This window comes from Hyaloscypha bicolor, assembly GCF_002865645.1.
Source record: "Hyaloscypha bicolor E unplaced genomic scaffold K444scaffold_126, whole genome shotgun sequence".
NCBI classification, from domain to species: domain Eukaryota; kingdom Fungi; phylum Ascomycota; class Leotiomycetes; order Helotiales; family Hyaloscyphaceae; genus Hyaloscypha; species Hyaloscypha bicolor.
In genome coordinates, this window is record NW_020194628.1 from 2,098,346 (window position 1) to 2,126,270 (window position 27,925).

Genomic DNA, 27,925 nt, shown 5'->3' on the forward strand with positions numbered 1-27,925 from the left:
CTGCATGCTGGCTGCCACACCATGAATCCTGGCTGTTTGTGTGTCGTCAGGAACGGGCTGCGTTGTGGCTACTTGTCCGAATCAAGATGAACGAGCTGCTCTATGGCTGAGAGGGAAGCCCTTGATACCCGTCCTTTGGCCAATCTCTTCGCCATATGGCTAGGCCGCCGTCGCACCCTATCATCACCAACATTTCCCTTTGCGCGGGAGCACCGCCACCCACACCACCCAAACTTCGTCGAATATCTTAAATTCAACCCTTAGCCTCATTCAACAACTGCATCATTACCATCTTACGGCATTGTGATCGAATCCTTCCCCACTTTAGGCTTAGCACATGTGTTGCGGATCTACCTAAAGTAAAGAAATGGTGCCCCGCCTTCGCTCAGGCAGGTTTATTATATCTTACGCCGGGCTGTGCTGATTCGTAATCACCCCCCAGTTAAACTTGGCTTCCAACCCAGTCTTGATCGAGGTGTCACTGAACTGTGCCCAGATTATGTCCTGCTAAGCCGGACTCACGTCACCTTTGAGACAGCTGCGTTACATTTCTGGAGTTGGCTCGATCTTTGTCTGGATTCAAGTAAACATGGAGGTATTGCCTCTATTGGTAGAGGTTAATCCGTGGTACACATCGATGATGTTATCAACTCAACTGAGCTTTGGAGTGCGTCTATAAACCCTTCGGGCCTTATTTTACGGTTCCCAAAGCGGGTCCCGAGAGCAAGGCATGCTGTGTTTCAGACTCGAATCTTCGTGCGGGGTAAGCAATCGGACACGCTCTTCTGGCCTCTCACAAGGGTAAGAAGGGTTGGAAACAGGCCGGATGCCGTACCACTGTTAATGTTGGTTTCAAGTCCTACGTCCTTTGGCGGCGCACACGGTCACTTGAACGCTCATTTATGGGTCGCCTCTTAAGAAAAGGATAAATCGAGTTCAATTAACTAACGAAGAAACAGGTAAATCGCTGCCAAGCCATCTCAATCGACGATCGATGATCCCCCTCCCAAGAACTCTGGCATGTGCTGTTTCTTGCTCTACATACACCCTTCGGCAGCTCTCTTTACAGCATCGCTCAAGTCGTTGGAGGGCGCGCGAATGTTGCTCTCGGCAGAGAATTTCCACCGTTTGACAGGAATTGATATTGGAGGATGCAAGCATGTCGACGGCGCACGGAACCCATGGCAGCTCGGCTTCAAGTTTGAGGATCACCTGGTCCTGAGCGTCGATGAGCTTCCGAGTGATTCAACGCTTGTTTGTACGTCTCCTTTGCACACCTTGGTCGTTTGGTAATCACGCTCCGACTGAGCGAGCTTGAGCTGGACATCCTGGAACCTAGCCTCAAGCGCGCTGGGATTCTGAATCCTAGGTCGAGACTGAGCAGGTCAGATCCGCGGATGCCATGACGCGAAGTATGGATTTCAGTGGTAGGAGAGCTGTTGCAAGTATTGACTTGAGTAATTATTCCTTTCTGATGGACTAAAATGAACAGTTTATATACTAGGGCAATAGAGGTACACATATTTCTAATGAGACTCGCGTGCTCGGTATGAAATGTTTATATTGACGATAACTGCACCCACCTCTAATACCCGTAATGTCATACGTTGTCGGCGGCGTTCTCGCGCTTGAGACATGGACCTGCCTTCCAGTATCTCCTTGAGTGTCTCCAGTTTCCCAAGGGAATTCGCTTGCTTACTCTTTCTCCCAGAGGCTCGCGTCCCTCTCTCTTTGATTCAATAAATGAAATCATCCTTCATTAATTTTCTGCTATTACATCTTCCAATCGGTCGTCCGTACGCACCAACATGCAACACCCACCTCCGCATTTACGCCTCAATCGCCTCCGAATCCAAAAATGTCTAACACAGCTTTAAGTCGTGGGGAGTACGGACGATATCCACGATTGTCAAGTGACAGGCATCGCCGCCGGCATACTCAGCCACAGTCTGATCGCTTCCAACCTGGCCAGGATGCCCAACGATCACAGCCGTATCGCCAGTGGCTTCCGCGACCCTATCAACAATTCCCTCTGCCGTCTCATCCACCGTCGTTCACGCCATTCGAAGCGAGAGTCATACAGATTTTAGAAGAGCAGAGCAGGAGCCTTCGTGAACTAAGCCTGGAGTAAACATCCAAGAGAGGTATGGTGGACTCGCTAATCATGAATCGTAGGCTGGCGGAAAACTTTGCATCCATGAACGATCGATCAGCTGAGTAAACATTCAAACGGGGTATGCTGAACTAGCTAATAGTCCAGGCTCGTGGAGAGATTTGATCAGTTAAAGAGGTTTGAAGATTTTGGCAGAGACGTTCTCCAGCAACTGTGGTCATCACAACAAATCCACCCACAGTCGCAAATGTCGCCTCCTAACTCGTCTCCGGCGCAGAATATCTTCGAAGTTCCTCACGCTCCGGTATATAATTCTGCTGCTCCCGAATCGTACCCACCGCCTCCCACAGCCGAATTCGACTTTGAAGGGAACCTGGGGGATTATCTCAATCCTTCCAATGGTCGTTAGACCAAGGATATGTTGGATCCCAGGGGCTGTTCATAGGTGCTCGTCATAACACTATTTTGGAGCGCAAGGGACATGCGCATGTATATAAAAAGAAAGGGTGCAGAACCTCGATGTGCTATCTTTTCTACACCGAGTCTCGGAGTGGCATACGTGATAGCTCGAAAACTTGATTTGAGCCGTTGATTCTGTTCACCGAGCTATTCACTTGTTGGAAGTTGCTCCTTGCTGTACATTTTATAGCGCTGAAGAGAGAGTACAAGAAAACCCAATCATCAAAACTCAATCATCTTCGAAAAACTCTTCCTCTTCCATGTCAGCCTTGACCGAATCCAAAATTTTGAACTCGTCCTCCACTGAGTCCGTAGCCCCAAAAATTTTCTCAATGGTCCCTCTGCCCCTCGTAGAGAGACGACTGAACAATCCGGGCTCATGTTCTCCTTCCCTTCGCGGAACGATAATCGCATAATCCAGGGTGACAGTGTTCATCCCTCCAATTGCCCTTCAGTTTTTTAATAAACCACTACATCCGCCGGTCTCTATCCTTCTTTGATGTATCGTCAGATTTGATCTTCTTAGAAGGATAAGGCTTGTCTGCTTCTGGTCAGTCAAGGCCGTGGGCAGCTCGGAATAAAACATACTTTGGCTTTCAGGAGAATCCCCAGGATCTTCCCACCAACGCTTGCGGCCTCCTTGGGCCAGTTTATCAACCACAGGTATAGGGGCAGCAGGCTTTCCAGAGTGTTGCTAGGAGAGCCGAGCCTTTATCGTCGTGCTTCCTAGGCAACCGAGGACCACGATTTTGCACTTGGGCACTTCGGTGAGTGCAAGCTTTTCATTGTATCCTTGGTTGGTCTGGGCCTGTAAAGACCCAGGAGGTTGGTGATACGAGTATGGCTGGTTTTCCTTTTAAGCTGGAAAATTGAACGGTTACTCACCTTCTCCGGCAAACCACAGTCCTCTAACAGCTGGATTGTTTTTTTTTTGTCCCTGACTCGCAGTTCTCGATAATTACCGATATTCGAATTGCCACGTGTATGCACCCTACTACTTACCCGGACCAATAAAGCCCGGTCTGCTCTGTCATTCCATTGCAAAGGAGCATAACCTCGCTCACGTTGGGCCAGTCCTTGAAGAAAGTCCCAGGTCCAGCAATTGCCATCACATGTTTTTCAGCTGCGAAGTTTCGCTGTCGGAGGCAATCTGTGGACCATCCAACATGATTAAGATCTGCTCCCGGGAAGGTGATCAAGTATAAAGGTATAGCCCTCTCTCTTCCTCACACAGATTCACGAGGCACATTACCCTCCTCCGGCACGAGGCACCATACCCGAAATTTGAGATACTTCAAGTCTGAGCACCCACAATGGGCTGAGCTGCCTTAGAAAGCCGAGTTCAACTGAGGGATATTCATATTTCCCACCTCGCCCCCTGTGGAAGCCTATATCGAGCATCATCACAATAGCAGGGTTGAATCCTTCACGCAAAGGACCGGAATTGACGGCTGAGAATGAAGCACTCAACCAGGTCTGCCAAGGAACTTGCATGCCACCACTTTGTCACCATGTTCATAGATAATGCCCGGATTGGATGGGAATCACCCCTCCTACGGCATGGTGGAGGCGATCGACTCGTGATGGTATCGTTCATGCTTCGGAGCTGAAAGGTCAGGTAGCACCATGAAGCGTGAGCAAGGGTGGTGCACCGCATTACAAGACGGGCAAGAGGCCTGGCTTCATGGCCTACCTGCTCCTGCTAGGGACTCTGGCACACACTGTTGGCCTCTGTTAAGTGCGATTCGTCGACATGAAGCAGGATCCATGATGTAGGGTGTCAAGCTCGTTCTGAAGGTCGGATGAGGTGTTGCCACCTCGTGTAGGTTATCTCCAAATCTGTCATATTGGTTACTCTACCTAGTCTTTCATTGGACTGTCTGCTGGGATGCAGGCCCTCCTTACTCCAGCGACTAGGAAATCCTTGCACCCATGTCTATCGTTTCATTCGAGCTGAGGTAGGCACTCCATGCCACGCGTGTACAAGGTCAGATCTATAAGAACCTTGCCCTTCCCCTCAGCAACCCAGCATTCCCTCCCTCGTGTTGTCCAGATTTCGAGTACTTGAGATGTCAAGCCAACAAAATGGAGGGGCCGTGGAGCAAAAGCCCCTACTTGCTGGAGGTACGAACGCCCAACTGTGTATCCTTTCTGGAGAAATGAGGCTAACGGGCACACAGCATTAGTCTTATCCACAACTCTGCCCATTGCCTGTCAAAATAAAGCCGAAGTTGCTCCTCGCTTGCGTGCATATCGCATTACGCCCACTCAGCTTCGTGACTTTGACGATATTGCAACGGATTTGCTCATCGACAGCGTAAGATGGCTTATCACGTGTACAAATATCCACCGCTAAATTCAGTATACAGGTGTACCCAGAGGTAACGATTCGGAAGAATTGTAACACATATTCATCGACTTGCGAAAATCGAAAGGATATAGTTTCGATAATAAAAAATGTTGCTATCAAGCAGAGAGACCCAGCGAGGGCAGTTTCACAGCTATTCCAGGTCCCGGACCTGAAAAGATTCTTAGACAACCTCGCATCGGCCGATGAGAAGGAAGACCTCCAGAAGCACATGAGAAAATATGTCAATCTCTACTTGCCAGACTGTCCATTCGAAGTTTCAAGGACCACCAGATACTCACCTCTACCCGAGGCCGCACTCAAAGCACGGAGAGACATCGAGAAAGGCGAGATCACATACTTGTGCGGAGCTCAAGCTTGCTTCACAGGAGGGGAAATACCCGATCAGGATGATCTCAGCGTCACGCAGTCAAGTCGCCATAAGCTTCTCTTTAGAATGGCTGGCCCAACGCGTTTCGCAAATCACGAGTGCGACCCGAACGCCTGCCTAAAATCAACCGAACCATATGATGAGGTCAAGATAATAGCTTTGAGGAAAATTTGGGCTGGCGAGGAGATTACCGTTTCCTACGAGAACAACGCCTTCGGGAGAGACAATTGTCATTGCCTTTGTGAGACGAGCAAACCTCGCATGGCTAAACACGCTTCTCGTTATCTACGGTCTGTAAGGGAAGAAATTCCGATCAGCAAGGCAATACTTGCCCTGATGGAACGCCGGCATAAGGAGTTATATGGATGGGAGTGGCCTAGGACGAGGTGATGTAGGGATTTCAATATTGGAAGCTCTAGACAGCGTGAATGGGAACTAGAATAAAGGAAGGTGGGATGAAATTGGAACACGAGAAGGATAGGCTTGGGGTACAGTATATAAGTATAAGAGGTTGTCGGTCAAGCGTTGTTTCAAGTGAATAATATCATCTGCCTCCAAAGAGGGGCAGGCAGGTGTTGCCTCTGTCACATAGCGAGGCAACCATTGCTGAACTGTCGGGGAAGAGGCAATTTCCGGCTTAAGCCAAATATTGAATTTTAGGACGGACGATTTTTTGATATAAGTTTCATGACATCTTTATCTACCAATCTCGCGTGTTATATACCCACACTCATTTTTACGTCTTCTTCCACTTCGTCACGCTCGTTATTATTTCCTTCTCTGTGTTGAGAGTTTCAAAGTTGCTAGTGAGTTGAGATGCAATTCTTCAAAATTGTGACGTTCCTACTACCAGCGATATCACTCTCCTCCGCTCAAGCTGGCCCAGTTCCAGCCGCCCAGAATGGTGCTGCGATTATAATCAACGAGTGCAATTTTCCGGTTTACTACAAGTCCGTTGCCAGTTATTCGGTACTTCCGAACACCATTCCTGCTAAAGGGAGCTATAAGGAGATCTACCGGCTTCGCATCGTTAATGGAACCCTGAATGATAATGGAACTGTCAATGGCTATCTCGGCGGCATATCTATCAAGATCTCGCCAAATCAAAATATTGCAAATTCAGTCAATGAGTCCGATGCTTTTGATGCAAGCACAATCACACAATTTGAGTATACATATAATCCAAATGCAGCGCCGGGACTGTGGTATGATATTTCGAATGTAAACGGCTACTTAGACAAATCTTATACAGGATGGCCATTCGAAGAGTTTGGAGGTCTGGTCCTTAAAGGCACTAGCAGTGATTGTGCTAGTGTAACTTGTCCTCCTAATAATGCAACCTGTTCTGCGGCCTACACTCTCTGGGATGATAATAGAACCCTCAGTTGTCGGAATAACAACTCTATTATATTAACTCTCTGTTCTATAGTCAGTGATCCGAGGGGTTTGGAAACGGGTCTGCTAGCGGGTAACTCGGGGGTTGTTGCTAACAACGTCTTACCGCCCAAAGCAACGAGTTGTTTAGTTAGATAAATATTAAAAATCAGCTAGAAATGTGTGCAAATTAAACATATCTCTGCTCTTTACAGCCTCGCCCTATTATGTCATGTGATTCAATCCCTTTAATAGGGAGCAATCGGTGAGTTCGTGCTTACAGATCCTATCGCCTCTTCCTGACTATTATGGGTGAGAAATTTAGCCGTTCTTAAAGCTTGCTAACAATCCGGCTACCGGCCGAAATAATTGAAGCAGCTAACGTCTATCCCTGCGTACCGAGACGCACCCTATAACGAGACAAAACGTAGGTACTTCGAGTTCGAGCGAATAAAAATCCGTGAACGTATAAAAGTTTCTATTTATTTTTATTTCAATTATATTATATACCTCTCTCGAATACTCCTGATTTATTAATTCCGAAAATTATAACCGCGTCGTCGCCGCCCTCTTGAATTTATAGAAGGCCCTCCTTTAATATTATAATGGTTTCTTTATTACAAGTTCCGTTACCGGGATAGCAGAAATCGAAATCCTATAAAGAGCTCGGTAACCGGGAAGTACTACTCTTATGGCTAGGGTTAGCTCAAAGCACTATTATTATTAGTCTAAGGAGTATAAAGATTATTACGAGTATAAACCTTATCTCACAGAATCTATAACTTCAGGTATATATACTATATTAAATTCTCCCCTCCCTTTTATCCTTACCTTAGATATATAATCAGGGGAGTTAGTAGAGAAATACAGATTCCTCGGTACCAAGCTTATTACATTACTATACCAATCCATAATACATGTCTCCGTTACTAAAGTTCTATTCTGACTCTCTCGCAGTACCAGTTTCTCAAGCAGATGGGGAGCTGGACGAAACGATGGCAGAGCTTGGGAAATCCGACAGTATGACAGTCGATGCCGTTGGAGAATCGAACAACAAAACACTGGATGTACTTGTGGAGGCGGATAAAGCAACAGACGTGCTTGGGGAGTCGGTGGCCATCGATGTGCGCGACGCGGCTGAAGTGGATCCTACAACCTTCGATTACGATATGATGGATTTAGATACGGCAGAGGGAAAGAACAGCGTAGAAGTCGATGGGGTCGAAATGTTCGGGGGAGGCGACTCGATAGAAGCAGCTGCTACCCTTTCCACACTGAGCCAACATAATATTCCTCCATCCTTTGATAATCTTGGCGGTTGGCAGGTAGTCAATCGGCAGAGGACGCCGCTTCCGGATGGTCGAGAAGGTTGGGGAGCAGCCAAGTCGAAGCTCTCGACGAGAATAGATCGAAAGGAGCTGCTTGATGGGTGGGATTGGGTTTTTCAGAAGAAATAGATGTTATTGCGCGGATGGCAGAGCTCCCGGCAACACCACAATCGTCGAGGTCTGTGTATAGATGCGGTCAGCACTGGGATCGGCTCTTTACTAGGGTGGATGAACTCAATTTCTTCTTAGCTTCTGATTATTAAACGTTTATTTGCATCCTGATTTTGTTGTTGTGATGTCAACGCTCTTGAAATAAGGTTGAGGTGCGGAGTTCAGGTGTGGCGCCTTGCATAGCCGACGTGGCTGCGGCACAAGAGGCGCAGTGACACAACAGTCCGGTTTTAGATCAACCTCCCAAAGATGCGCGGCAGTATTGTTACATTGAAAACGTAAAACTCAAAGACGCTTTAAATGGAATTTATTAACAGGGCTCTATTCGCCCGAGTCACTAAACCTGTCAAGGCCTGAAGAGGCTTGTGCGGATAATATGGGTGTATATTGGTATAATAGTAAGGAATGATGGTGCCCTAAGGGCGGTAAAGATACTATATATATGCTTGTGCGTGGCCTGCTGCCAGGAACAGATAACGCCGGAAAGACTAGCAAGAAACTCCAGATTGGGTTGTGTTGAAGCTATAGGAGACAAAGAAACCGTCACTCTAGCTAGAGTCAAAGCGTCATTCATCTCTTGCGGGTACTCAGAGGCCTATTTTCCATATCAGATAGACAAATCGAGATGCTGGGCACGATTAGGTTCATTCTGCTCGATCCCCTCAGGCCAAGCCAATTTGACGCCGATGAAAATAATCAATTGCACTATAAAGTCGCCGAACTCGAGGCCGCCGATGTGATTTCCGAACACTACGTGAGAAGAGGTGCGGAAAAAGGCGCGGAGGAGAACGGCGTAGATGGCAGCGAAGACGGCTAGGAGATTGGCGATGTCACTAGAATTGCGCAGCTTGTCGGCCTCGACCTTGATGCTGTCGGTGTAGATCCAGTATAGGAGAAAGGGACCGCAGATCAAGGATAAGCCTACGGTGATGAAGTTGAGATTTACCTGCGATCCCATCCAGAGCGACAGAGGCCAGAGGATTATTACAGCGATAACGACTAGAAAATTTAAGCCGTAATAGATCCAGTACAGCAGAGCGTAGATCACAAGTAAGCCCAAAGTGATCAATTTGAGGTCGTATAATGCAATCCAGAGCGAGAAAGCCCAGAGGATACAGGTAGTGGCTATGAAACTAGTCTTGCGCAGCTCGTCGACCTTGACCTTCCTGTTGTCGACGTAAGTCCAGCCCAGAGTTAAGAGAGTGCGGAACATGACGAAGCCCGAGACAATCGTGTGGACATTGTGAGATGCAACCCAGAACGAGATAAAGTAATAATTATCAGAAGGCGTCAGGTGCGCGTCCGATCTGCGGAGCACACAGAGCATGAAGAGCACGGAGAGAGGCACGGAGAGGACCTTGAAGGCGAAATCGATAGACGTCGGGCGACATAAGATGTAGTAGGCAGTGAAAATTCCAACGAGCGTCAGCGTGAAGCGGGGCTCGTACTGATTAATGACGGTCATATCCAAAGCCACGGTTATTGATGGGAGTCCGCGATGGAAGGCTGGTGTTTTCAGCTAGCTTTCTGGATGAGAGTGTGCAGTAAGGCTGAGTTCAATAGATGAAGAGAAGAAGAGAAGGAAGGGTTCGAAGTCGTTGCGGAAGAGTTCTAAGTCGTTGTAGTCGAAGATGTTGTGGAAGGGTCGAAGTCATTGCTGGGAGACACTCGTCATTGAAGAGAGTCGTTGATTGATGACGAACTAAGCGAATTGGGCTAGATCAGCGCATTGACCACCAGGGCAATCGTTTCCCTTCAATGGAAGTCGGCTCGCTTTCACCATTTGCTACTGGAAAATGAACTATGCCTTCTTACGATATCATATTTGCCTTCCCTACGAAGGCCCACTTCTCGTGGATAGAAGGCTGCACGGGTGTTGATGAGAGCGATCTCAAAGCACTCACAGCTGTGTGTGGTTATGCGCTTGCATCGCTGCAAAACGAACTCTCAAATCAGCAAGATTCTACGGCTCTCAAAGACTATAATAAGCTCCAGCAAAGCGCCAAAAGAATTCGACGAGTAGGACTAAATTTCGACGAAAATGAACAACTGAATAAATCCGCAGGTCCGATAGCAGCAATAAAGCAAGGGCTCAAATTACATCCAAAGTCCCGCGACGGATGGCAAGAAGACGCCTACCACGAGCTTCTGTGGCTAGTCTCAACATTTGTCAGCCCTGCACACGCGCTCCTATTCTTGTGTGTCATTTCCAAGAACAGAGTGAAGAATCTAACAGCCGAAGGAAGGGCGAAACTCGTCCAGTATATGAAGCGAAACAAGGATTCGCTCCTGTGTCCCATATTTCAGAGCAAAGCGACTGAACTTGGGCTTTGCAATAATGGTGTGTGATCCTTTCTGAGGCTCCCTTTATTTACTAAGGCTCACCTCCCCACCAGTCCAAGGCCTTCCTGAGCACCAACAGCTGCAAGAGAAACATCATAATGGGCGAGCAAGCAGCCCCACACAGCAGTGCATACCTACTCCGACATCTAATGCCTCTCCCTCCGGGCAAGATCTCAATCCCTTGGCTGCAGAAGCAACACCAAGCAACGGCCTTGGAGTCATGCTCAGCCGTGCAATATCTCCACAGCCGCGGTGGAACGAGCAGGGAGTGTTTTGTGAAGTTACGCCACACGATGCTGGCCTCCATCGTACATTAGCCACTAAGATTTCGGGAGACCAGCCACCAGAACAACTACAAGTCGCACTAGCGCACCAGAAAAGTACCTTGTTACGCAAAGGATTCGTCTCCGACCGTTCCAGAGTGTCACATTCACCGTCCCCACCTCAGACTCTGCTGGTTTCTGAGAAACTGTTCCATAATATCCAGGTATATTTCGAAAACACTTGTCGAAATATGATTTTAGACGACCATGGGACCCTCCTCACTCCAAATGGCGCCAAGTTACATAATGACCTATGTAACGATTTCGACTCGTACTGCTTTACTGCTACCATGCTCAAAGAAAAGGGATTGCACGTCCAGTTTCGCCGCGCACTTTCCAAAGCCTTTGCTCTCATCGAACAAATCCTTCGAGCCGAGCATCCTCGAACCCTAGCCTGCTTTCTCGAAGTGTTCATTCACCTCATACAAACCGGGCTCCCTGAAGTAACTTCCTCTCTCCGTGGCTTCATCAAAGAAATGTCCGCAACAGTCACCAGGGAGGGGCATCCTTGGGGTCAAATATGTCGGCTTCTCGGTGAACTTGACTCGGAATCTCTTGGCCAGGCCATGGCACAAATTTGGAAATGCACTACTGATACTTTTGATAGCGAACTCGGAACGTTCAGTCGACTCGCTGTGTCTGTTCGTCTCGATTACATAAAGCGCGTGTACGGGATTACGGATTGTCCTGAAGAAGAACGGCTTCTTCGAGATCTCCTTACTCAATTCGAAGGCATTCCTACCCCCCCGCCCCCGCGGGTGATACTCAACCTAGCGCATAATTTGAACAGACAGGGACGCCATGGCGAAGCGGAGGGAATGGCGCTGAAAGTCCTTTTGCTGCTTCAAGAACACGAGATAGTCGAGACGATAGAATTTCTGAAAATCATTTCTCGCAGTCAATTTAACCAAGGGAAGACTCTGGTAGCAGAGCAGACTATGCGAATGGCGATACGAATGATTGTGGATCAGTGGGGAAAACAACATTCTTGGGTCCCTGAATTTATGAATGTTCTAGAGGGTTGGCTTCGAGGTTGGGGCCAGGAGGAGGACGCCAACACACTACGGGGAGAAATAGAAGAGTTGATAGGGAAGAATGAAATTGACGAGTAGCCTAATAGGGTATAAGGCTTGCTTTGTTGAGACGACATCGGAAGAAGCCTGAATTATATACACCCTACCGGAAGGAGTTGATTCAATAATGACTGGTCCTCATAGGTGGTTGCATATTTATATCTACTTTCTGTCGTTTTATTCAGGTAACTGAGAAAGCTATGCTGAAGGCAGGGCGTGCCCCAAAATGTGTTCCCCTTGTAAACATTGTTCTTTTCCTCACGTAGCGATATCAACTTTAACTCACTACACACCTTCTGCCTTCATCTTCTTCTCCAGGGGGATCAACCACCGCTCCACTTTCTACAAGCACCAGCTCATCAACTCTGTTCATGGCATATTCGACCCGCATCCAAGTCTTCAAGCTCCCGGCACTCGTATCGAGTTCCAAAACCCGCATTTGTCGGTGAAATCGCTTTCCGTCGTACGAACAATATGCCCCGAACCCACTGCAACTTCCATAGCATAGCCAAGGGCCAAGCTGAGGGGTTTTGTCGCCATCTTGCTGCGTTTGTTGTGGCAGCAGACCGCAAAAGTTATTCACGTGATCGTGCCCGCAGCATAATGCTAATATGCCTTCTTTGGCCAAAGCGTCGTAGAAATGGGAATTGAAGCGGGGGCCCTCGGTCGGTTCCCTCCGGTGGCCGTTGCGTATACGAAGATCGCTGTCTCCGAACTCGGGAAGAGGGATGTGTTGGAAAGCTACAGGCAAATGAAAGGGGTTGTTGTAATCGTCCTTCTCACGCGCCCCTCGTTGCGCTTGGGAAGTGTTTGTGAACCAGTCAATTTGGCTTTGCTTGATAGGGTCATAGTCGGGATTGTATATCATGCGCGGTATTTGACCATGCGAATCCAGGAAATATAAAGTCGATAACGGGAACTGCGACGGGGCGGGAGCCAGGACCTGAAGGTAGAAGTTGCCTATGCCGTCGACCTGCTCTGGGCCAGACTCGCAGAGGCTAAAAGGTAGATTCTGAAGTATTGACATCTGTGCCGTGCCTGTAATCTAGTCAGCAAGAATGGACAGCTATCATTCCCAAGACCCAGCTTATTGGAATTGCATAACTATCTTGCTGAGCAAGGCAGTCTACACCTTTTGCGAGAGTGTGACAAGTCCGAGTGAGTTGTCGATCGCTAGCTCTGTGTATTGCTACCTTATGAAAGAAGTTACTCACGTGATAATGCGTGGATGCCCTCACTATCATGATTGCCAAAGACGGTTGCGAATGGGATTGAACGCTCGATGATAGGAGCAACCACCTTGAAGAGGGCAGATTGGCTGTCGGAGATGTCGTGGTGCAACTGATCTCCGGTGAGAACCACAAGGTCTGGTTTCTCGACATCCAAGATCTTCCCAATGAAGTCTACCGTAAGTGGGTCAGCCTCGCTGTCTGGCAGATTCTTCCCATGGGCATCAATAGCATCTTTGCATACCCCGACACCAGTGACCATGTGCGTGTCAGAGATCTGGACAATCCTGAATTTGCCATCCTCCCTGACTCTCAAAGCCGCCCGATCTGGGCTCGGCTTGGCCCTGCCGTGGAGTACGCTTAGTCTTGCAACCGGTACCTTTGGCTGAGCGTTAAGTTGGAGCGATGATCGCATAAGAGCCCATTGTGGTCGTGGGTCAACGGCATCCATACCAAAGAGAACGTCCACCTCTGTCACAGCCTGGTCAATCATGCCAGAGAACGCGCTTCTCAGCACCCAGATTCCGCCAGGTCGACTCTCCCATAAATAACCTGAGCTAGGGTTGGGAGGCGGCTGGCCGACACTGATATCCATAACCACCAGGTCCTCAGCTGCAAGCTTTTCCTCATTCGCTAGCGCTACATACAGCCATGCACTCTGCTGAGATGTATATTGGTAGAGGTCCTTCTCTATGCGGTGCCACCATATTCGCGGGTCCAGTTCGCAGGTGGAAGGAGGAACTGTCGGAGAGATGCATACGGTCAGATCCATGACAACTGGGTGAGCAACAACGGCCGTAGTATGGGGAGTGGACGACGTCGCCGTTTTGGAGAGGAAGTCTCCAAGAGCACGAAGCATTACGGCTAGTAAGACAACTACTGCTGAGGCAAGCCTCAACGCAGACATCTGTCATTATTTCGTCGTTTCGTGCCAAGAAACGCGATGTTGGCTACAATGCACGTGATTAGAAGACTAATCCCCATCTGTACTTAGCTTATACTGTCTCACCCGCTTCTTGGCGGCTGCGCAGGCATTTGGAAGTAAGCCCAGGCACCGCCCCTCCATTAATCAAGTCTAAGAGTTGTAGGTTCTATCGAAACAGTCCGACCCGATTCTATTGAGAAATACTCGAAGGTGTGAATCATGTGAAAGGTGAATCATGTGGGGGAAGAGGGGGTGATGGGAGTAGGGACCCGACAACCGCCCACAACCCCTCAACCGCTCACGCCTACCCCACCAAAATTTTCTCGATTTTTCAAAGTCTTTGGAAAATTCCGAAAACTTTCCACATTATAGAAAATACTCGAAATGTTGCGAATATCGTGTTAATTCTTCGTAGTTGTGGCGTTAAGGTCTCTAAAATTCAAGTTGAGCTGTTGAGGGGTGCGGGCGGTGATCCCTTCTACCGAGTGAGGAGGGACTGCCTGAAATTTCTCCGCATTAAAATATTTGAAGTTTCCGAGATATCTGATACTTATTCATCTTCCTTTTCAAGGTACCCAGACTCTTCCACCATTAGGAATCCTTTCAGCACGCGGAAAGAATTCTCTGCCGGGGCATGCGAGACTGGGGCAAGAGTAGAAACATTGAAAGTATAGGCATTATGTAAATCTGCTCAGAAAGCAGCTTAGCCATTCAAACTCATTTTTACCTCCTTTTTGTGTTAGTAAGACCAGCCTCAGTCGTAGCCTTTCACCACGCCCCCAAAATATTCCAGTCGTCGGTGAGACGAAATACAAACGAGCAAGCAAGATCGAGGAGGGACTACTTTAGCAGGATTAGCTCTTCGCCAAAACTTTGTGTCGTCCTCATATTTTTAATCAGGCTGTGGGCCAAGATCGGAATACTGATCAGGTTTGTATTATTGTAGATTGCTCTCTTGGCCGCATAATGCAAACACCTCCAAATATTATCGATAATTCAAAATCACTACCACCTTCTTCTCCTGCTTTCACTTCGACCCTTTTTTCTTGAATGTCTCTATCCAGTCCTCCACCTCAAGTAGCGCCTTCCTCGGCTCCTTCTTCCGCTTCAACAAAAACCCCTGGATCTCGGCCGGAGAGAACACACGATCCGGAATTTTCTTTGCGAATTCTTTTGCCATCTGACTTAACTCCTCCGTAACTAACTCCTCCTTTACACCACGTTCAGCAACACTATTGGCAGGGATGCCAGTAGCAGTTCCATTGGAGTTGGGGACATCCTTTGCTTTCGTCGATACTGCCGTCGTGGTATACATCCTCTCAAACAGCTCTTGGGCTTGTTTCTGGGTAGCGTTCTCGAATTCGACCTCGTGGTCTACACGACCTGGGCGGATCAGTGCAGGGTCAAGTTTTTCGCGGTGGTTAGTTGTCATTACTAGGACGCGACCTTCGTGGGATGCGACACCTATAGTCTCTCAGTTTAAAACGAGAAAGAAAAATGTGTAAGAGAAATACCATCAATAACGTTGAGAAGACCAGAAAGCGAAATCGTCTTCTTCTTCTCCTCTTCCGAAACCAGGCTGGCCTTTTGAAGTGCTGCTAGGTTTAGAGCCGTACCGCCCGCTTCGCGGCCTAGTGTTTTTGTATCATAGGTCAAACGTCGTTGGCACGGGTTCAAAAAGAGGGCTAAAATGAAGTCTTCGACATGATTTGGTATTGTTCCACCTCACCCCACCCTACCCTGGAAAAGAACTACCACCACCACCACACCCTTTCTCCTCTCTTCCACCGTGAATGCTGTTACCCTAGCGAATTAGCTTCAATGGAATGAAGTCCAGGTGAAGTATGCTTTTTTGCATGCAGTACATGAATATAAGTGAACTACTATTTACAGAAGTTTCTCTTAGCTAGGTACGAAATTTTTATTCGGATCAAGATTCAGTCACTCCTTAAAGAGGTGACGTTGGGAAACGGTCATCACGTGAGCAAACACTACTTGAGGGAAGTAAGATTTTGAAGATACTTGGGAGGAAAGCAAAACGAATATGAATATTTTTGCCACAGGGAATATCATCTTGAACAGACCAAATTTTGCTGCCTGATACCTCATTTTGAGTCCCATTTTTCAAATCTCAGCTTCCCACCCGGTCTCGGTTACTTTGGTACTGCCCCTATTGAGATTTCTCCGGATCTCCTGAAGAGTATCTTGTCGGTATATACCAGCTTCGTGCAGCGTTACCTTACTTCGGTAAACGAACTCGGCAAGCTCCTTCTGTCTTTCCTACCTGCTCTTTTCATGCTTGTCACTGTACCGGTGCTCCAGCAAAATTTCACAGCGGGATCTGGTGGGGCAAGAGCTCTGGTTTCCGCGGTCACGTGAGAGCAAACTCTCCGCTGTTTTTGGCTTGTGCCTGAGGAATTCGGCAGAGAACATGTCGAGACTCTGAGCTCGCTTGGCGCTTCCAGACTTGATCTCTTCGTCACAGATGGAAAGCAACCAGGTGGAGAGAAGTACCTGTAAGTCAAAGCCAGCGCAACAGCACTCGCAATGTGGAAGACATCTGACGCGAGCGTGTAGGTCGTGACTAGTCTGCCGCAGGATTACTAGTCCGTTGGATAGCAATACGACCCCGTTCGACTCTCGTTCCTCCTTCTCCGATTGTTCGACGCATCTCCTCAGGAGACTCGGCAGATAATCGTTCCCATGACTGATTCGAACGAGCTTCAACTTTCCCAGAAAAGCTTAGAGGACATAGAAGAAATCGATGAGATTTTGCAGGAATTAGGGACGATGCTTCAAAAGGCTAAATTTGAACCCGGGAAGACGGAGGGGACGGAAAATTGTGCAGATGATGACTTGCCTGCGGCAGCGAAACGACTTCTTCACGCGCTAGGTTTTAAGGTACCTAGCCTCAGTTGACTGATTTTATAACCAAGCTGACAAGAGACAAGGGACGCAGGAAATACAACGTACTGAGAATCCATGGTCCAAACACTATGCGTATCCGTCAAGTAGATATAGTTCCTATACAGGGCTGGGGATTCGATCCAATGTTAGATGGGAAAGAATTAAAGCCAAAAACAATAACATATATCACGAAAGGGGTTGAGGTAAAGGTAGTAAAGGGGTCAATTTCGGATCTGTTCGTTATTACTGATAAGTAGGAGAATTATAGGTATCGAAGTCCCTACAGAACAAATCATTAAAATCCTTGTCCATATTGTATTCAATGGAAAGACAAGGATCAATGTTGGCGCCGATATCACGTCCTTCATCTCGTATAGTTTCAGCTTTTATCTTTCTTGCACAACAGTCATGATTCACATACCTTTCTTGGTTTGATCCTCTTGTCCTGTTTCCCCCACAGCCTCTTGATCCTCTCGTCCTGTTTCCCCCACAGCCTCTTGATTTTCTTGTGGTGTTGCCCCCGTAGCCTCTTTCCAGAGGAGTTTGGGCTGGTGCAATTTCGTCGCACTTGTACATACCGCTGAAAAGAATTTTGGATCGAGACCTTTCAGGTATGAGGCCGAGCATCCAAGGGCGGAGCCGATTATTTCGCGCCTGCATTGGCTCAACATTAGTAAGTTGTGCTTGCTCACTGGCCCATCATACTAACTTCACGTGGTCACCAAGCAGGACTATCACAATCTCGATCAGATCGGGAAGTCTTCTCAAGGCGGGCAAGTCTTTCCAGTACACTTCAGAGCTGAGGGTCGATACAAATTCTCCTGCACCTGCAGGAACGGTGGCTTGAAATATCTCTCGCAGAGCTGATTCGCCGCGTTCGCTCACTGATACCATATTGTTAGCAGGTACTTCAACGTAATGCTGTGTGTCCTACGTAGCATGAATAACAGGGGTAAATCTCGACCCTTCCAACGAGATAAATTCGCCATCGCCCAACACCAGGAGCGGACAAGATTGCGAGTCCGCGTCAGCCAATCTTTTCGGCCAGCACCTAGTGACTTCATCCAGGATTCGACCTCCCGATGTCAGCGTGATAAATAGAACGATATCGACTGTACTTACCTCTTTAATAGTAGCTTCCTCAGCCGCTATAGACACCTCCATTGAGGCGTATGCCACCATTCGCAGGACTGCCTCCTCTCGTCGAAAGGTCCCACTCTTGTCCTTGACCTTGAATTCCATCGCGCGACGGAGAGCGTGTGCGGCAATTCCCAGTATCGGTTTGTTCTTCTGCCCTGGTTGTGGTTTCAGAGATGGCTCGTGGTATACAAACGCGTTCTGGAGGTTTTTTTCCACCTCTTCCGTTGTCAAGTGGTACTCTTGAGTCTTGGCTTCCCATTCGACTGCTTTTGGCACGATTCGAATAGTCAATTCAAGCTTTCGTGTTATGTCTTCCACTTTTTTTTCGTCGAGCTCAGCGCGAGGGATCGATGATTCGGTGAGGATGTAAGGATCCCAGAGTCTTGCCTTGGAAGACCCATCCAATATCGAAACCAGCTGAGGCTCTCTATTATACTTGAGTCGACCATCATGAATCAGAGAGCGGTACGACTCTTGAACCGCGTCAATAGAGTTCCATGTCAACACGACATCGGGCTTTCGAGGAATCGCTGATGGATAAGGTTTTTGAACATCTTGACTGAAGTTCTCGGCTGTCTCAGCACTGGGACCCGCGCGTACTCGGTTGCCTTGAAGAGATTTCTGGCACTTGTTGGGAGGCTGTTCAAGTGAAGTGAGTTGATGTTTGGCTCGGTTCGTGACGAGATCCGATTGCCAGGAAACTTCAACTCTGGCAAATAAATTGTTAGCTTGAACAACGGTAATGTCTTGACTACTTACCCTGCTTGAGATACTGCAAAGTTGCAACCAGTGTGTGTAGTTGTTGAAAATTGTATTGTGGTCTCGTTTTCGTGAAGGGTTTGAAAATCTTCTGAACAGGCGTCAAGATTGCATTCGGTGGGATTGGCAGCCATACTGGACTTCAGACACGGAGGGAGTAAAGGAGAGAGTCCAGTTTGGGGCGTTCGCCCAATTTGGGGGGGTCGATCTCAAACCCCTGTCAAAATCGACCCCCCCAAATTCGGACTAGTATACACCAGGTGTCCCGCACTGCAAACAGGGCGCCATGGGTCGCCGGTGTCTTAAAGTTGTACAACTGGAGGGAGTTCCTCTGCCCCAATGGCGGATCATCCGACAAGTGGACACACCCCACATATTCCCACATACGCCCGCTGTGCCTTCATGCTAGACTCGATCGTAAGGGCGCTTTATGCGCCTCATCTCAACTTGGGAAGAGGCCGCGGTACTGTGGGTACTCATCTGTTTTTGCCAACAGCTGGCTGTCAGGCTTGTGCATGAGTGAGCAAAAGCCTCAGGAGGAAATCCCAGGGGCAATCCCCGGGGCAATCCCTAAGGCGCTAGCCCGCCAATAACCCCTCCGCCTTGGAGCTCGGATGGCTCCAGTGGGCCTTTGGAGGCCGCAGCACTGTGGATCCTTTGGAAGGAGGGATCATCTGTTTTTGATTTCCTCTTACTTGCCATCTACCTCATTTTGTTAAGTATCCTGCAGATTAAACCAACCTGCATGCGCCCTCCTCTCTCCTGCACTGTGTCTGCCTCACTTCATCTTCCCACTTGGTTCGCCTTCTCGTTACGGTGGCTGTCAAAATGCCGGATCTTCCCTCTCCTCTCACTACCACGTCCAATGGAAGCTGGAATTCTGATGTGGCGGCCATTATTAGATCTCCATGCAGCTCAACTGGCGCCATAGTAAGTGCCAACATTCATCACCTGCTCTTTATTTATACTGACCTTAGATATAGTCTAATCCGTTTGGTTCTTTCAACAGTGTGCCTGGGAACATCTACTGCCTCCCGCGCCCACAGGAGCCAGACATGTATAAAGCGGTTCAAGGGTTCAAAATCATCTCTGCAACAATCATCTTGCATATTCAGCTCTTCGACCAACTCCTCGATTTCAAAATAGATTCATTAGGGGCTACTTGGGCTGGATGCTGGGTCCTCTTTCGCCACGGGTACTGGATTCACCTTTGCACTCAGCTTTGCACTCAACTGTACCGAACTTTCCGGACTTGGTTAAGACGCAAGAATGAGACAGTAGAGAATGACGGGACACCCTTCAGAGTAGAGAGGAAAGGAGATGAGTTCATTATTCGCGGAAATTGTTCCCCTCATGACTCTCGCTTTAAAGAGGCAGTGCTAGAAGAATGTTGGACAGGCAAACTCCTGCTTGCAGAGAGCAATGGAGAATGGATGCGCCTTTTCCGCTGAAATCAGACAGGAAATGAGATTCCCTCAAGAATTATGGCCAATCCAAAAGAGACAGCGGAGGAAGCGAAAGGAGTAGGGGTACAGGGGTGGTTGCGGTTGAGGTTGCGTCGTTTTCTCGGTAACCTTGGCGTGAAGGATTTGGAATCCTCAGAATAAGCCCTTTAAATATGTACTTACTTCTAAGCGTGTCAAATCAAACCTTTTTCCCAGCCTGCTTGACTAGTTCAGAACCTGGATTTGCAGACTGACATCCAATGCCGTACTTTCCAAGCCCTGGTCAAGCTGGGTCTCAGAAAGCACAGTGGCGTGATAGGGTGAGACGTGGAAACGGTTTCCGGGTGGTCATAGCACTGGCCCAGCCGCCCCCTTGACCCGGGATTCGGGGCATGACATCCCCCGGATTTACTAGCTGCAAGTGCATGCAAGTGCACTCTGGACTGGACTAGTGCAGCCCCACTAAGCCTCTATGCATGCGAGCTTCATTAACCGATATCTAGTGTGGCTCCACTTGGTGATGGCGTGTACGAATTGGAGAAGGGGTCTGGTGATCGAAAGCTGCGCGGTGGAGATCTTGTGAAACTTCAGCTTGGCGGTATCTAGACAGCCTTTACTTTCCCAAAGTTCATGGAGAATATTGATATCTGGTAAGATACTTTGTAAATTGCCGTTTGCTCTCATCGCTTGAAGAAGATAGGCTGATAATTCTTTTTGCCCCTTGGGACGGTAAGTAGGCCGGGTGGGCGGGCAACCACTTGTACGTTCGTACACCTTCATCTCTAATTGAGATGCATCCCTTCCGAGTCTAGTGTGTAAAATACATTCTGGACCTTTCTGATATTTTGGGCTTGCATTTCAATCAGTGACCAGAAGTTCCCCGATCTCTGCGTCTCCTTCCAATTGTTTCTTGTCTAATATTCTTTACGTTCTTCATCTCGTGGAGGAATGCCACCCAAAGATGATCATGCTAGTCAAGCCAACTCTACGAAGAGCCGTCGAGTCAGACATCGAAGATGCATATGGAGTAGATGCATGTGGAGTAGATGCATGTACGAAGATCACGGCATAAAGTGACGGGATTACAGGGCATTTGGACCCTTGGCACCCCCCAGGGCACAATTTAGGGAGTTCGGCCCGCTGTAAGGCCCTATGACTCCAGGCCATACGCCCCAAGCAGATCTCAAGAGGCGCTGTGAGACATTCGCAAGGTATGAGAAGATCTTTAGGGGGAAATAGCGCTGCTGGCGGAGTAACGATAGCGCTTGGACGCTGAATAGGTGGTTACTATAGGGCTCTTTAGCGAGGTACCCCTTGTAAGTACAGGGGAGAACCCCTAAAAAGGTGTGGTACCCCTTGCTCTCGCCTTCTAGCGTGTTTTCAGGGCAATGGCCTAGAATTGTAGGGTAATTTAGTGACTGAATGCGCTAAAAAAAGACACTGAAGTGCTGTTAAAGCACAAATGCCCTGTAATCCCGTCACTTTATGCCGTGATCTTCGTAGAGTTAATGCATATGGAATGGATGCATATGGGTGTGAATGCAGATAAATGTGGCAAGGATTCTCGCAGCCCCGCCTCGGAGCCTCCATGGTGGTGTCGAGTACATACATAAGCCGGAGTTTTGGTCATTGTGATTTTCCGTGTGACTACTCCTGCATCTGCCAATCATTCATTTCTTGTCTGCTTTCCCCACGCTTTTTTTTGGTCTGGGTTTGGTTTCTTTGCGTCTCCTAAAAGGGGTAGCCTCTTAAAGAAATTATGAAAGGCGAGCTGACGCTACGAGAAGCTAAAGAATCCGATATTGAAGCGATTAGCGAAATTGCTCTGTTATCGATGTCGTTGGATCCAGCGTGGACTTACCGGTATCAATTTGCTAAGATCTACCCTATAGAGCATAAAGAAAATACCCGCAACCGATACGACAAGTATTTGGCAGATCAAAGAGAGGGCAGGTTCTGTATTGTCGTAGCCGAACTACTGTTGCACATTAAGGACGAAACTATTACAAAAGTAATTGCATTCGCAATATGGCAACTTCCAAGAACCCTCTTAAAGGCCATTGACGAGGCGAAGCCAAGTATGTGACGGAGAGCAGGGTTATGACTTTGCTAACCTAAGATATAATAGAGCCCACTTCTGATTACCTCGATCGAAAGGATGTTAGCCCAGCCAGGATGAAAGCTTTTCGAGCATATCGCAAAGTCAAATTACACTGGTTCGATGAGAAGTACGGTGAAAAGCAATGGAGCTTAATGACCTTAGCGACTCATCCCGACTATGGAAGGGGAGGTGTTGGAACAGCGCTTTGTTATTGGGCTATCCAGAGAGCTATTTCTGATAAAATTGAGGCTGTGACTCTTTTTGCAAGCCCTCTTGGAAAGCTACTTTATACGAAGTTAAAGTTTATTGTGGTGGGAATAGTGCGTATTCAAGTTGAAGGCGAGGAGGAGTTTGTTGACCTTCCTGGTATGACTCTTGAACTTAAGGGGAGGGATCGGAGTGAGTTCCGACTGCCAAAAACCTTCGTATTTAATCAAGGAAGTTTGGGCGAGAAGATAATTTGTACACTCGCTCAGACATGTTTTGATTGAAGCTTATGCTTGTGGTCTGGCAAGACAATGCCATTATCACTTAGAAAGAGGCTGCAGGAAAGTCGATATCACGTTTAGTCATAGTCCATCTAGTCCCTAGCCCCGGTCTAGCCATCCAATACCTATACCTGAGTAAAACCCCATAGCAGGGCGCCATGCATAATGCATATGTATGTCTCTGACTGTAGCCACCCATCAAAGGCGGCTTGGGTAACTTTACTAGTGCCTAATCCATTCTCCACGAGCTTAAGTACAAGCGCTTTCCCTAGTAGAGCTGAGGCCAAGACAAGCTTTCATGTCATCCTGAACAATTTGACAACTCCCCAAATTCCCTCGCCAAAACCCTTCCTAATTATACGGTATTCTCCTTATTCGCAAAATTTAGCAACTCCTTCAATAACACACCTCGGCACTCGACTATTTCAACAATGCCCCAGCAGCCTTCAGAAATGGAGGTGAGAAATTAACATTTCTATGACTCTTCCCTTCCTAATGAGTTTATCAAATATCTATTTACAGCTAACAAGTAACAGGTGCCGGAACCAGTCGTCCGAGAGGCCGAACAGAAGGGTATAACATTTAAAGGGAAGGTTAAGGATGTCCATATTTTAGACGTTAAGCAGTCGGCGGGGAAGGGGGTGGCCGTTTGTCAAACGGGGGTTGAAGGTTGGGAACCGAATGGTAATCCCGAACCTAAAGTATCGCAGTTCGCGGCAGGAAAGGTGCTCAAGCAGGATCGTGTAATTAATGCTAACTCCGGATGATCCGAGAAATATTTCCTCTTAAAGGGAACACTGATTCTTATTTATTTACATCTTCCTATCACGGTGATGATACGTCATTTCCCCCCCAGTTTGATTGTAACTGATGTGTTCAGGGAAAGATCGGATCGGTCGTGGAATCGTGGACACGCCATAGAACGACTTTCCTCAAAGGCCACAACCCCTCTTTTTCAAAAATTTGCACTTCACTTGACTCATTTTAATGCAGGTTTCATGCGTGAAGAGCTAAGTGTTGCGTGTCTCCACCCCCTATCTTTCCCGTACAGGCTCTTTCTACTCATAAATTGGGATATAAAGGACCCCGACCATTCCGGTCTCTGGGCCTCTGGGTATCATCCCGACGTCCTCCCCTTTAGTTTCTCAACTCGAAGCTTCACAACTGCGATCCTGCCTCACTCTCATTACATCACACTTGAAGTTCAGATCATGGCTCTTCCCAGTTACTGTAACCATTCGTTCAACCTGCTCAAGTCCGAATCAACGCTCATACAATGGGTTTGTTCTATGTGCCACGGCGGGCCTCATTGGTACATCTTTGAGTGCAAGTATTGCAAGTTGAAGACTTGTCGGCCCTGTACAAACAAAGTTTAGGCAGGATATCTTGCCGCTACTATTTGTTCGCTGAGTAGGTTTGCAAATCCGTCATTTTTCCTCCAGCTTGATTGTAACTTATGTGTTCTCTAGGAAATATGTAGTGATGCGTGATTGATTTTGATCAGTGCGGTGGAAGGAAGGCTGTAAGGGAGAACATTTCCCCGGCGGCTGGTGAAAAGAAGATAGGACTCTGGGAAAGCTGAGGTGTTTTGTATTCTGACTATTGCCCTCTTTAATTGATTTGGGATCTTCTCCCTATTTCATGTAGCATTCACGTTCAGTCACTGTTGATCCAATCCAGTATGTACAAAACAGATTAGAGGCAGTAAGTCGTTCTGCAAGGTGGAATGAAGAATTCTGATTGAAAGGGTGGTGTGCTTTGAACCATGGAAACTATGTAACCACCTGGGTTCTATCCCGATTTCGCCCAACAGGACATCTGATATGCTTACAAGAGAAACATTCAAATTCTCCAGCAACTCCAGTATCCTCTTCGCATGAGCAGCAAAAGAGTCTCTCTCTCATTCTAAGTTTTTTCGGGATACTAATCCTGTCCTCTCTTTCTAACTTGAGTTTCTCAAGTTTAACTTTGATTAGTTCCAGATCTTCTTCCTCAACCATATCATCTTCCTCAGCCTCATCCTTCCTCAGTCTGAGATATTTCCGACTCTTTGACTGTTCCCTCTTCGCCCCTGTAGAACTTCGCTTTCGTACATCTGCTCCTGATTTCTCACTGCATTCTTCTGGTTTCCACGCCTTTGGGGTTACGAGATCTGTTGTCGGTTGTTTACGACCTTTTTATACGTCAGCATCCGTAGAATTTCCAAATCAAGATCTGGAGGTGCACTCCCAGGAAGCAGCTTACCGTCACGAGTCCTTCCCCATCTTTTGTGGCGATCCTCATGTGGCTGCATTTTGCCCTTTACACCTGCTTCCGATTTCACTTCCATTGGAGGTTCTATTAATCTGTACGCCTTTGGACTGTCTGGAAAGTTTGTTGGTTGTCCCCTGTCATATATCTCTCCTGTACGTTAGAAATAGAATTTTGGGGGGTGACCTGTCTCGAACCTGGTATCTTAACCTTGAGGTTTGGTTTCGGCACAATGGGCTGTTGTTCCGGTAGATGGCTTTCCCTTTGGGCGCCTGAGGGGTCGGAGGTGCCCATAGATCGGGCTGGCGTTCGACGTTTGAATAATCAAGATCAACACGGTGCTGCTACCGCACCTATGAATTAATCATGCTTCCTGCAGCCTCCCGAGCTATCTGTCAAGATGTTTTGGATTGGTGATGCGGTCTGCAAGCCTCACGTACGTGGGTCGAGGCCAAAGGTAAGATTCCGGCCCCTGTAGGTAGATTCCGGCCCCTGTAGGGAGATTCCGGCCCCTGTAGGTAAATTCCGGCCCTGGAGATTCCAGCCCCTGTACGGAGATTCCAGCTAACAATAAGCAAAACTTAGAGAATCAGGAGTGGATGTGTACCGCTAGCTGCAGGCCAATGCGTTATGCATGTATATATTTCTTCATTCTTCCTAGGACGCCCGGCTTTGCAGGCAAAGATCGTATGCTTTCTATTGAAGGTGCATTCTTCACTCACCGACATGCGTGCCTCGCCCACCCCTGCTCCCGCACCGCCTCCCCCACCGCCATCTCCAATATTAGATGAGAGCTCAATTCTGATCACAACAGTAGTTGAGAAGGTAGGCCTCTCTAGGTTTATTGAGGACCAATTATTTACACTTTCTCAACAGAGCTATGAGCCAATCGATGTTACCAAATCGTGGGTGCTAGGCCGCATGCCAGTAGACCAAATTGGGCCCCAGAATTCCAATTGGAATCGAATAAAGCAAGCGAAATGGATATTCGTCTGTGGGAAAAGCTACGATAGCAAGTTCTGCTGCGTTGCGGTACATGAAGACTATCTTCCGTGGCTTCGACGTTTAGGGTTGAAGTTTGAAATCCCCCTCCCACTCGAGCCAGAAGTGGGGATCCGGATAAGAGGCTCATATACGGCTGCAATAAATGCCGAAGAACGGTGTTTCAATGATGCTGTCAACGCAATAATCACCGGGTGTGACCCAGGACTCGGATCACGTTATCGTGAGCTCGTCCCACTACGACTACGAGGAACGCTCGAATGGGTAATCGTGAGCCACGAGGTGCTAGTAGGTGTACTATCTTTCATTCATTCGCACCAGTACTAATCTTTTCTAGGAAGATTCAATGGTCCGTACCAAATTCGTCCAAAATCTGTTCTTTATCGTTCTCAACGTCCTTAATGACTACGAGACACCTCTTGCGCTCGAACTCCTTGGGAAAAGTGAGAACGAATTACTCGAGACCTTTTGGAAAGTGGGTAATATACGTGGCTGGCGCCCTAAACGTCACTTGGTCGACGCCGATGACCTTCACTGGGTTTCAGTTCTCAGATTCGTTATTCAATTTTCTAATGGGAGGGAAAACTTTTTGGAGGGATACTATGACCTAGAGTCCACACCCATTCAGAATGCCACCCTATGTAGCGTCTTTATGAGTATTGCTGCGTCAAAGCCCTTTGGAAGTTTTGATGTGCAGAAAATGCGCAACGCTCTCTCAAAATCCAAGGTATTCGATACTGTCGATGTTAGTAAATTGGAAATTGGGACTTGGACTCTAAAATTGGGGAATCTCCTTCCATTTGGGAATATTCAATACGCGGTAAGATGTCTTTAGTCATACCTCCTAATTAGTACTAAGGTTCTACAGGTTCTTCCGAATATGATCCAAGGCGGACTTGGCTCCGAACAGCTGAACCTAGTTCGAGTACAAATGTAAGCATTCGTTCATCAATATTGGAGTCTGATGTTAATTAGTGACAGCGCACATATTTACCAACAATACCCTTTCTTCAACAGGAGAGAGAACGATGTACTAGTCCTTCTCACATCAGGCCTAATTAATTCAATAGTGCGTCGAGTTGTCACTGAATGGTCACTCTCAAACGACGGTCGGAGTACATTTGAGGGAATGATCAACAACCTTCAGGGGCCACAAACATGCGAGGACCTCGGATTAAACTTGGCAGCCTTATTGTGTTATCGACGACTTCGTGGTGTTCAAGACACCCCTAGAACCACAAATGGCTCATACCTTTTAGACTTCGACGCTCTCTTAAATTTCAAGCCTCTGTATAACGAGCAAGCGACCCTCGAACAGATGATGTTATCCTTTTTGAGGGTTCTTAAAACATTCAAAGGCCGATTTCAGGATCTCCATCGATTCCTAACCGCTACCCTCGGCATGGAGGACACGCCTGTACTGCATCCCCTTGACGGATATTCGGATCAGTATTTCAACCGCAGGATTGAGTACCGACCGGGCCATGACGGTGCTTTTGAAAAGGCAAAGCTCCAGGCTTTGATGAAGTTCATAGATTTGAACCCGGTGGAAACGGGAACGGATGATGATAACGATTGGGACACGGTCTCGTTAGTGGGAAAGACAGAAAAGCTCGGCATCAAATAACCAGCAGCTCTGCTATATGCCTTGCTTGGCTTGAAAATACGTTTTGCTGCGATAAAGCAGCGTTCTCCTTTTGTATGAAGAATGTTGTTCGCGGCACTTTTAGCAAATTACATCTCCGTCCTAGATTTTG

At 47.7% G+C, this 27,925-nt stretch overlaps 14 protein-coding genes across 14 annotated transcripts; 9 read left to right on the top strand and 5 right to left on the bottom strand.

Annotated features, from left to right (window-relative positions):
• The first annotated feature begins 1,847 nt into the window (after window positions 1–1,847).
• On the top strand, window positions 1,848–2,704 carry K444DRAFT_697280 (uncharacterized protein). Its single transcript, XM_024887922.1, has 2 exons — window positions 1,848–2,127; window positions 2,261–2,704. The coding sequence occupies exons 1-2, from the start codon at window positions 1,859–1,861 to the stop codon at window positions 2,520–2,522; spliced, it is 531 nt and encodes a 176-aa protein (XP_024732222.1). The 5' UTR covers window positions 1,848–1,858; the 3' UTR covers window positions 2,523–2,704.
• Window positions 2,705–4,641: 1,937 nt separating this feature from the next.
• On the top strand, window positions 4,642–5,700 carry K444DRAFT_634154 (uncharacterized protein; the record flags this gene model as incomplete). Its single annotated transcript, XM_024883708.1, has 3 exons — window positions 4,642–4,696; window positions 4,753–4,889; window positions 4,942–5,700. 3 exons carry the CDS (start codon window positions 4,642–4,644, stop codon window positions 5,698–5,700), a joined length of 951 nt encoding a protein of 316 aa, XP_024732223.1.
• A 426-nt stretch (window positions 5,701–6,126) lies between these two features.
• K444DRAFT_538483 (uncharacterized protein) lies at window positions 6,127–6,843 on the top strand (the record flags this gene model as incomplete). Its single annotated transcript, XM_024875544.1, has 1 exon — window positions 6,127–6,843. One exon carries the CDS (start codon window positions 6,127–6,129, stop codon window positions 6,841–6,843), a length of 717 nt encoding a protein of 238 aa, XP_024732224.1.
• Window positions 6,844–7,467: 624 nt separating this feature from the next.
• On the top strand, window positions 7,468–8,305 carry K444DRAFT_617775 (uncharacterized protein). Its single transcript, XM_024881197.1, has one exon. It carries the CDS (start codon window positions 7,602–7,604, stop codon window positions 8,139–8,141), a length of 540 nt encoding a protein of 179 aa, XP_024732225.1. The 5' UTR covers window positions 7,468–7,601; the 3' UTR covers window positions 8,142–8,305.
• Window positions 8,306–8,547: 242 nt separating this feature from the next.
• K444DRAFT_617776 (uncharacterized protein) lies at window positions 8,548–9,832 on the bottom strand. The gene has a single exon (XM_024881198.1). It carries the CDS (start codon window positions 9,646–9,648, stop codon window positions 8,791–8,793), a length of 858 nt encoding a protein of 285 aa, XP_024732226.1. The 5' UTR covers window positions 9,649–9,832; the 3' UTR covers window positions 8,548–8,790.
• A 402-nt stretch (window positions 9,833–10,234) lies between these two features.
• On the top strand, window positions 10,235–12,080 carry K444DRAFT_103132 (uncharacterized protein). Its single transcript, XM_024870268.1, has 3 exons — window positions 10,235–10,381; window positions 10,426–10,524; window positions 10,580–12,080. The coding sequence occupies exons 2-3, from the start codon at window positions 10,449–10,451 to the stop codon at window positions 11,959–11,961; spliced, it is 1,458 nt and encodes a 485-aa protein (XP_024732227.1). The 5' UTR covers window positions 10,235–10,381; window positions 10,426–10,448; the 3' UTR covers window positions 11,962–12,080.
• Window positions 12,081–12,199: 119 nt separating this feature from the next.
• Window positions 12,200–13,923, bottom strand: K444DRAFT_538762 (Metallo-dependent phosphatase; the record flags this gene model as incomplete). The annotated part of the gene is made up of 2 exons (XM_024875566.1): window positions 12,200–12,960; window positions 13,137–13,923. The coding sequence occupies 2 exons, from the start codon at window positions 13,921–13,923 to the stop codon at window positions 12,200–12,202; spliced, it is 1,548 nt and encodes a 515-aa protein (XP_024732228.1).
• Window positions 13,924–15,103: 1,180 nt separating this feature from the next.
• Window positions 15,104–15,648, bottom strand: K444DRAFT_697289 (uncharacterized protein; the record flags this gene model as incomplete). Its single annotated transcript, XM_024887923.1, has 3 exons — window positions 15,104–15,286; window positions 15,353–15,540; window positions 15,591–15,648. Coding segments are annotated over 3 exons (429 nt in total), but the record flags the coding sequence as incomplete, so codon positions are not given.
• Window positions 15,649–17,357: 1,709 nt separating this feature from the next.
• On the bottom strand, window positions 17,358–17,940 carry K444DRAFT_103171 (uncharacterized protein). Its single transcript, XM_024870269.1, has 2 exons — window positions 17,693–17,940; window positions 17,358–17,637 (listed from the first exon to the last, which is right to left on the bottom strand). The coding sequence occupies exons 1-2, from the start codon at window positions 17,875–17,877 to the stop codon at window positions 17,397–17,399; spliced, it is 426 nt and encodes a 141-aa protein (XP_024732230.1). The 5' UTR covers window positions 17,878–17,940; the 3' UTR covers window positions 17,358–17,396.
• Window positions 17,941–19,710: 1,770 nt separating this feature from the next.
• Window positions 19,711–20,415, top strand: K444DRAFT_667154 (uncharacterized protein; the record flags this gene model as incomplete). The annotated part of the gene is made up of 2 exons (XM_024887263.1): window positions 19,711–19,812; window positions 19,866–20,415. The coding sequence occupies 2 exons, from the start codon at window positions 19,711–19,713 to the stop codon at window positions 20,331–20,333; spliced, it is 570 nt and encodes a 189-aa protein (XP_024732231.1). The 3' UTR covers window positions 20,334–20,415.
• A 1,692-nt stretch (window positions 20,416–22,107) lies between these two features.
• K444DRAFT_504953 (uncharacterized protein) lies at window positions 22,108–22,799 on the top strand (the record flags this gene model as incomplete). The annotated part of the gene is made up of 2 exons (XM_024873386.1): window positions 22,108–22,405; window positions 22,447–22,799. Coding segments are annotated over 2 exons (651 nt in total), but the record flags the coding sequence as incomplete, so codon positions are not given.
• Window positions 22,800–24,127: 1,328 nt separating this feature from the next.
• K444DRAFT_646012 (uncharacterized protein) lies at window positions 24,128–24,292 on the top strand (the record flags this gene model as incomplete). Its single annotated transcript, XM_024885156.1, has 1 exon — window positions 24,128–24,292. One exon carries the CDS (start codon window positions 24,128–24,130, stop codon window positions 24,290–24,292), a length of 165 nt encoding a protein of 54 aa, XP_024732233.1.
• Window positions 24,293–24,639: 347 nt separating this feature from the next.
• K444DRAFT_617779 (uncharacterized protein) lies at window positions 24,640–25,582 on the bottom strand. Its single transcript, XM_024881199.1, has 3 exons — window positions 25,364–25,582; window positions 25,161–25,316; window positions 24,640–25,089 (listed from the first exon to the last, which is right to left on the bottom strand). The coding sequence occupies exons 1-3, from the start codon at window positions 25,458–25,460 to the stop codon at window positions 24,689–24,691; spliced, it is 654 nt and encodes a 217-aa protein (XP_024732234.1). The 5' UTR covers window positions 25,461–25,582; the 3' UTR covers window positions 24,640–24,688.
• A 303-nt stretch (window positions 25,583–25,885) lies between these two features.
• K444DRAFT_667156 (uncharacterized protein) lies at window positions 25,886–27,913 on the top strand. Its single transcript, XM_024887264.1, has 5 exons — window positions 25,886–25,991; window positions 26,043–26,456; window positions 26,506–26,988; window positions 27,037–27,101; window positions 27,150–27,913. The coding sequence occupies exons 1-5, from the start codon at window positions 25,893–25,895 to the stop codon at window positions 27,793–27,795; spliced, it is 1,707 nt and encodes a 568-aa protein (XP_024732235.1). The 5' UTR covers window positions 25,886–25,892; the 3' UTR covers window positions 27,796–27,913.
• The last annotated feature ends 12 nt before the right edge of the window (window positions 27,914–27,925 follow it).

Coding starts and splice junctions, on each gene's coding strand:
- K444DRAFT_617779 (XM_024881199.1), bottom strand. CDS start 25,460: ATGGGCACCTCCGACCCCTCAGGCGCCCAAAGGGAAAGCCATCTACCG. Junction 25,317..25,363: donor CCTCAAGGTTAAGATACCAG/GTTCGAGACAGG, acceptor AACGTACAGGAG/AGATATATGACAGGGGACAA. Junction 25,090..25,160: donor ATGGGGAAGGACTCGTGACG/GTAAGCTGCTTC, acceptor ACGTATAAAAAG/GTCGTAAACAACCGACAACA.
- K444DRAFT_617776 (XM_024881198.1), bottom strand. CDS start 9,648: ATGACCGTCATTAATCAGTACGAGCCCCGCTTCACGCTGACGCTCGTT.
- K444DRAFT_697280 (XM_024887922.1), top strand. CDS start 1,859: ATGTCTAACACAGCTTTAAGTCGTGGGGAGTACGGACGATATCCACGA. Junction 2,128..2,260: donor CTTCGTGAACTAAGCCTGGA/GTAAACATCCAA, acceptor CTAATAGTCCAG/GCTCGTGGAGAGATTTGATC.
- K444DRAFT_103132 (XM_024870268.1), top strand. CDS start 10,449: ATGAAGCGAAACAAGGATTCGCTCCTGTGTCCCATATTTCAGAGCAAA. Junction 10,525..10,579: donor ACTTGGGCTTTGCAATAATG/GTGTGTGATCCT, acceptor CCTCCCCACCAG/TCCAAGGCCTTCCTGAGCAC.
- K444DRAFT_103171 (XM_024870269.1), bottom strand. CDS start 17,877: ATGGTATCAGTGAGCGAACGCGGCGAATCAGCTCTGCGAGAGATATTT. Junction 17,638..17,692: donor CTGCTTGGTGACCACGTGAA/GTTAGTATGATG, acceptor GAGCCAATGCAG/GCGCGAAATAATCGGCTCCG.
- K444DRAFT_617775 (XM_024881197.1), top strand. CDS start 7,602: ATGTCTCCGTTACTAAAGTTCTATTCTGACTCTCTCGCAGTACCAGTT.
- K444DRAFT_667156 (XM_024887264.1), top strand. CDS start 25,893: ATGCGTGCCTCGCCCACCCCTGCTCCCGCACCGCCTCCCCCACCGCCA. Junction 25,992..26,042: donor TCACAACAGTAGTTGAGAAG/GTAGGCCTCTCT, acceptor CTTTCTCAACAG/AGCTATGAGCCAATCGATGT. Junction 27,102..27,149: donor AACCTAGTTCGAGTACAAAT/GTAAGCATTCGT, acceptor AATTAGTGACAG/CGCACATATTTACCAACAAT.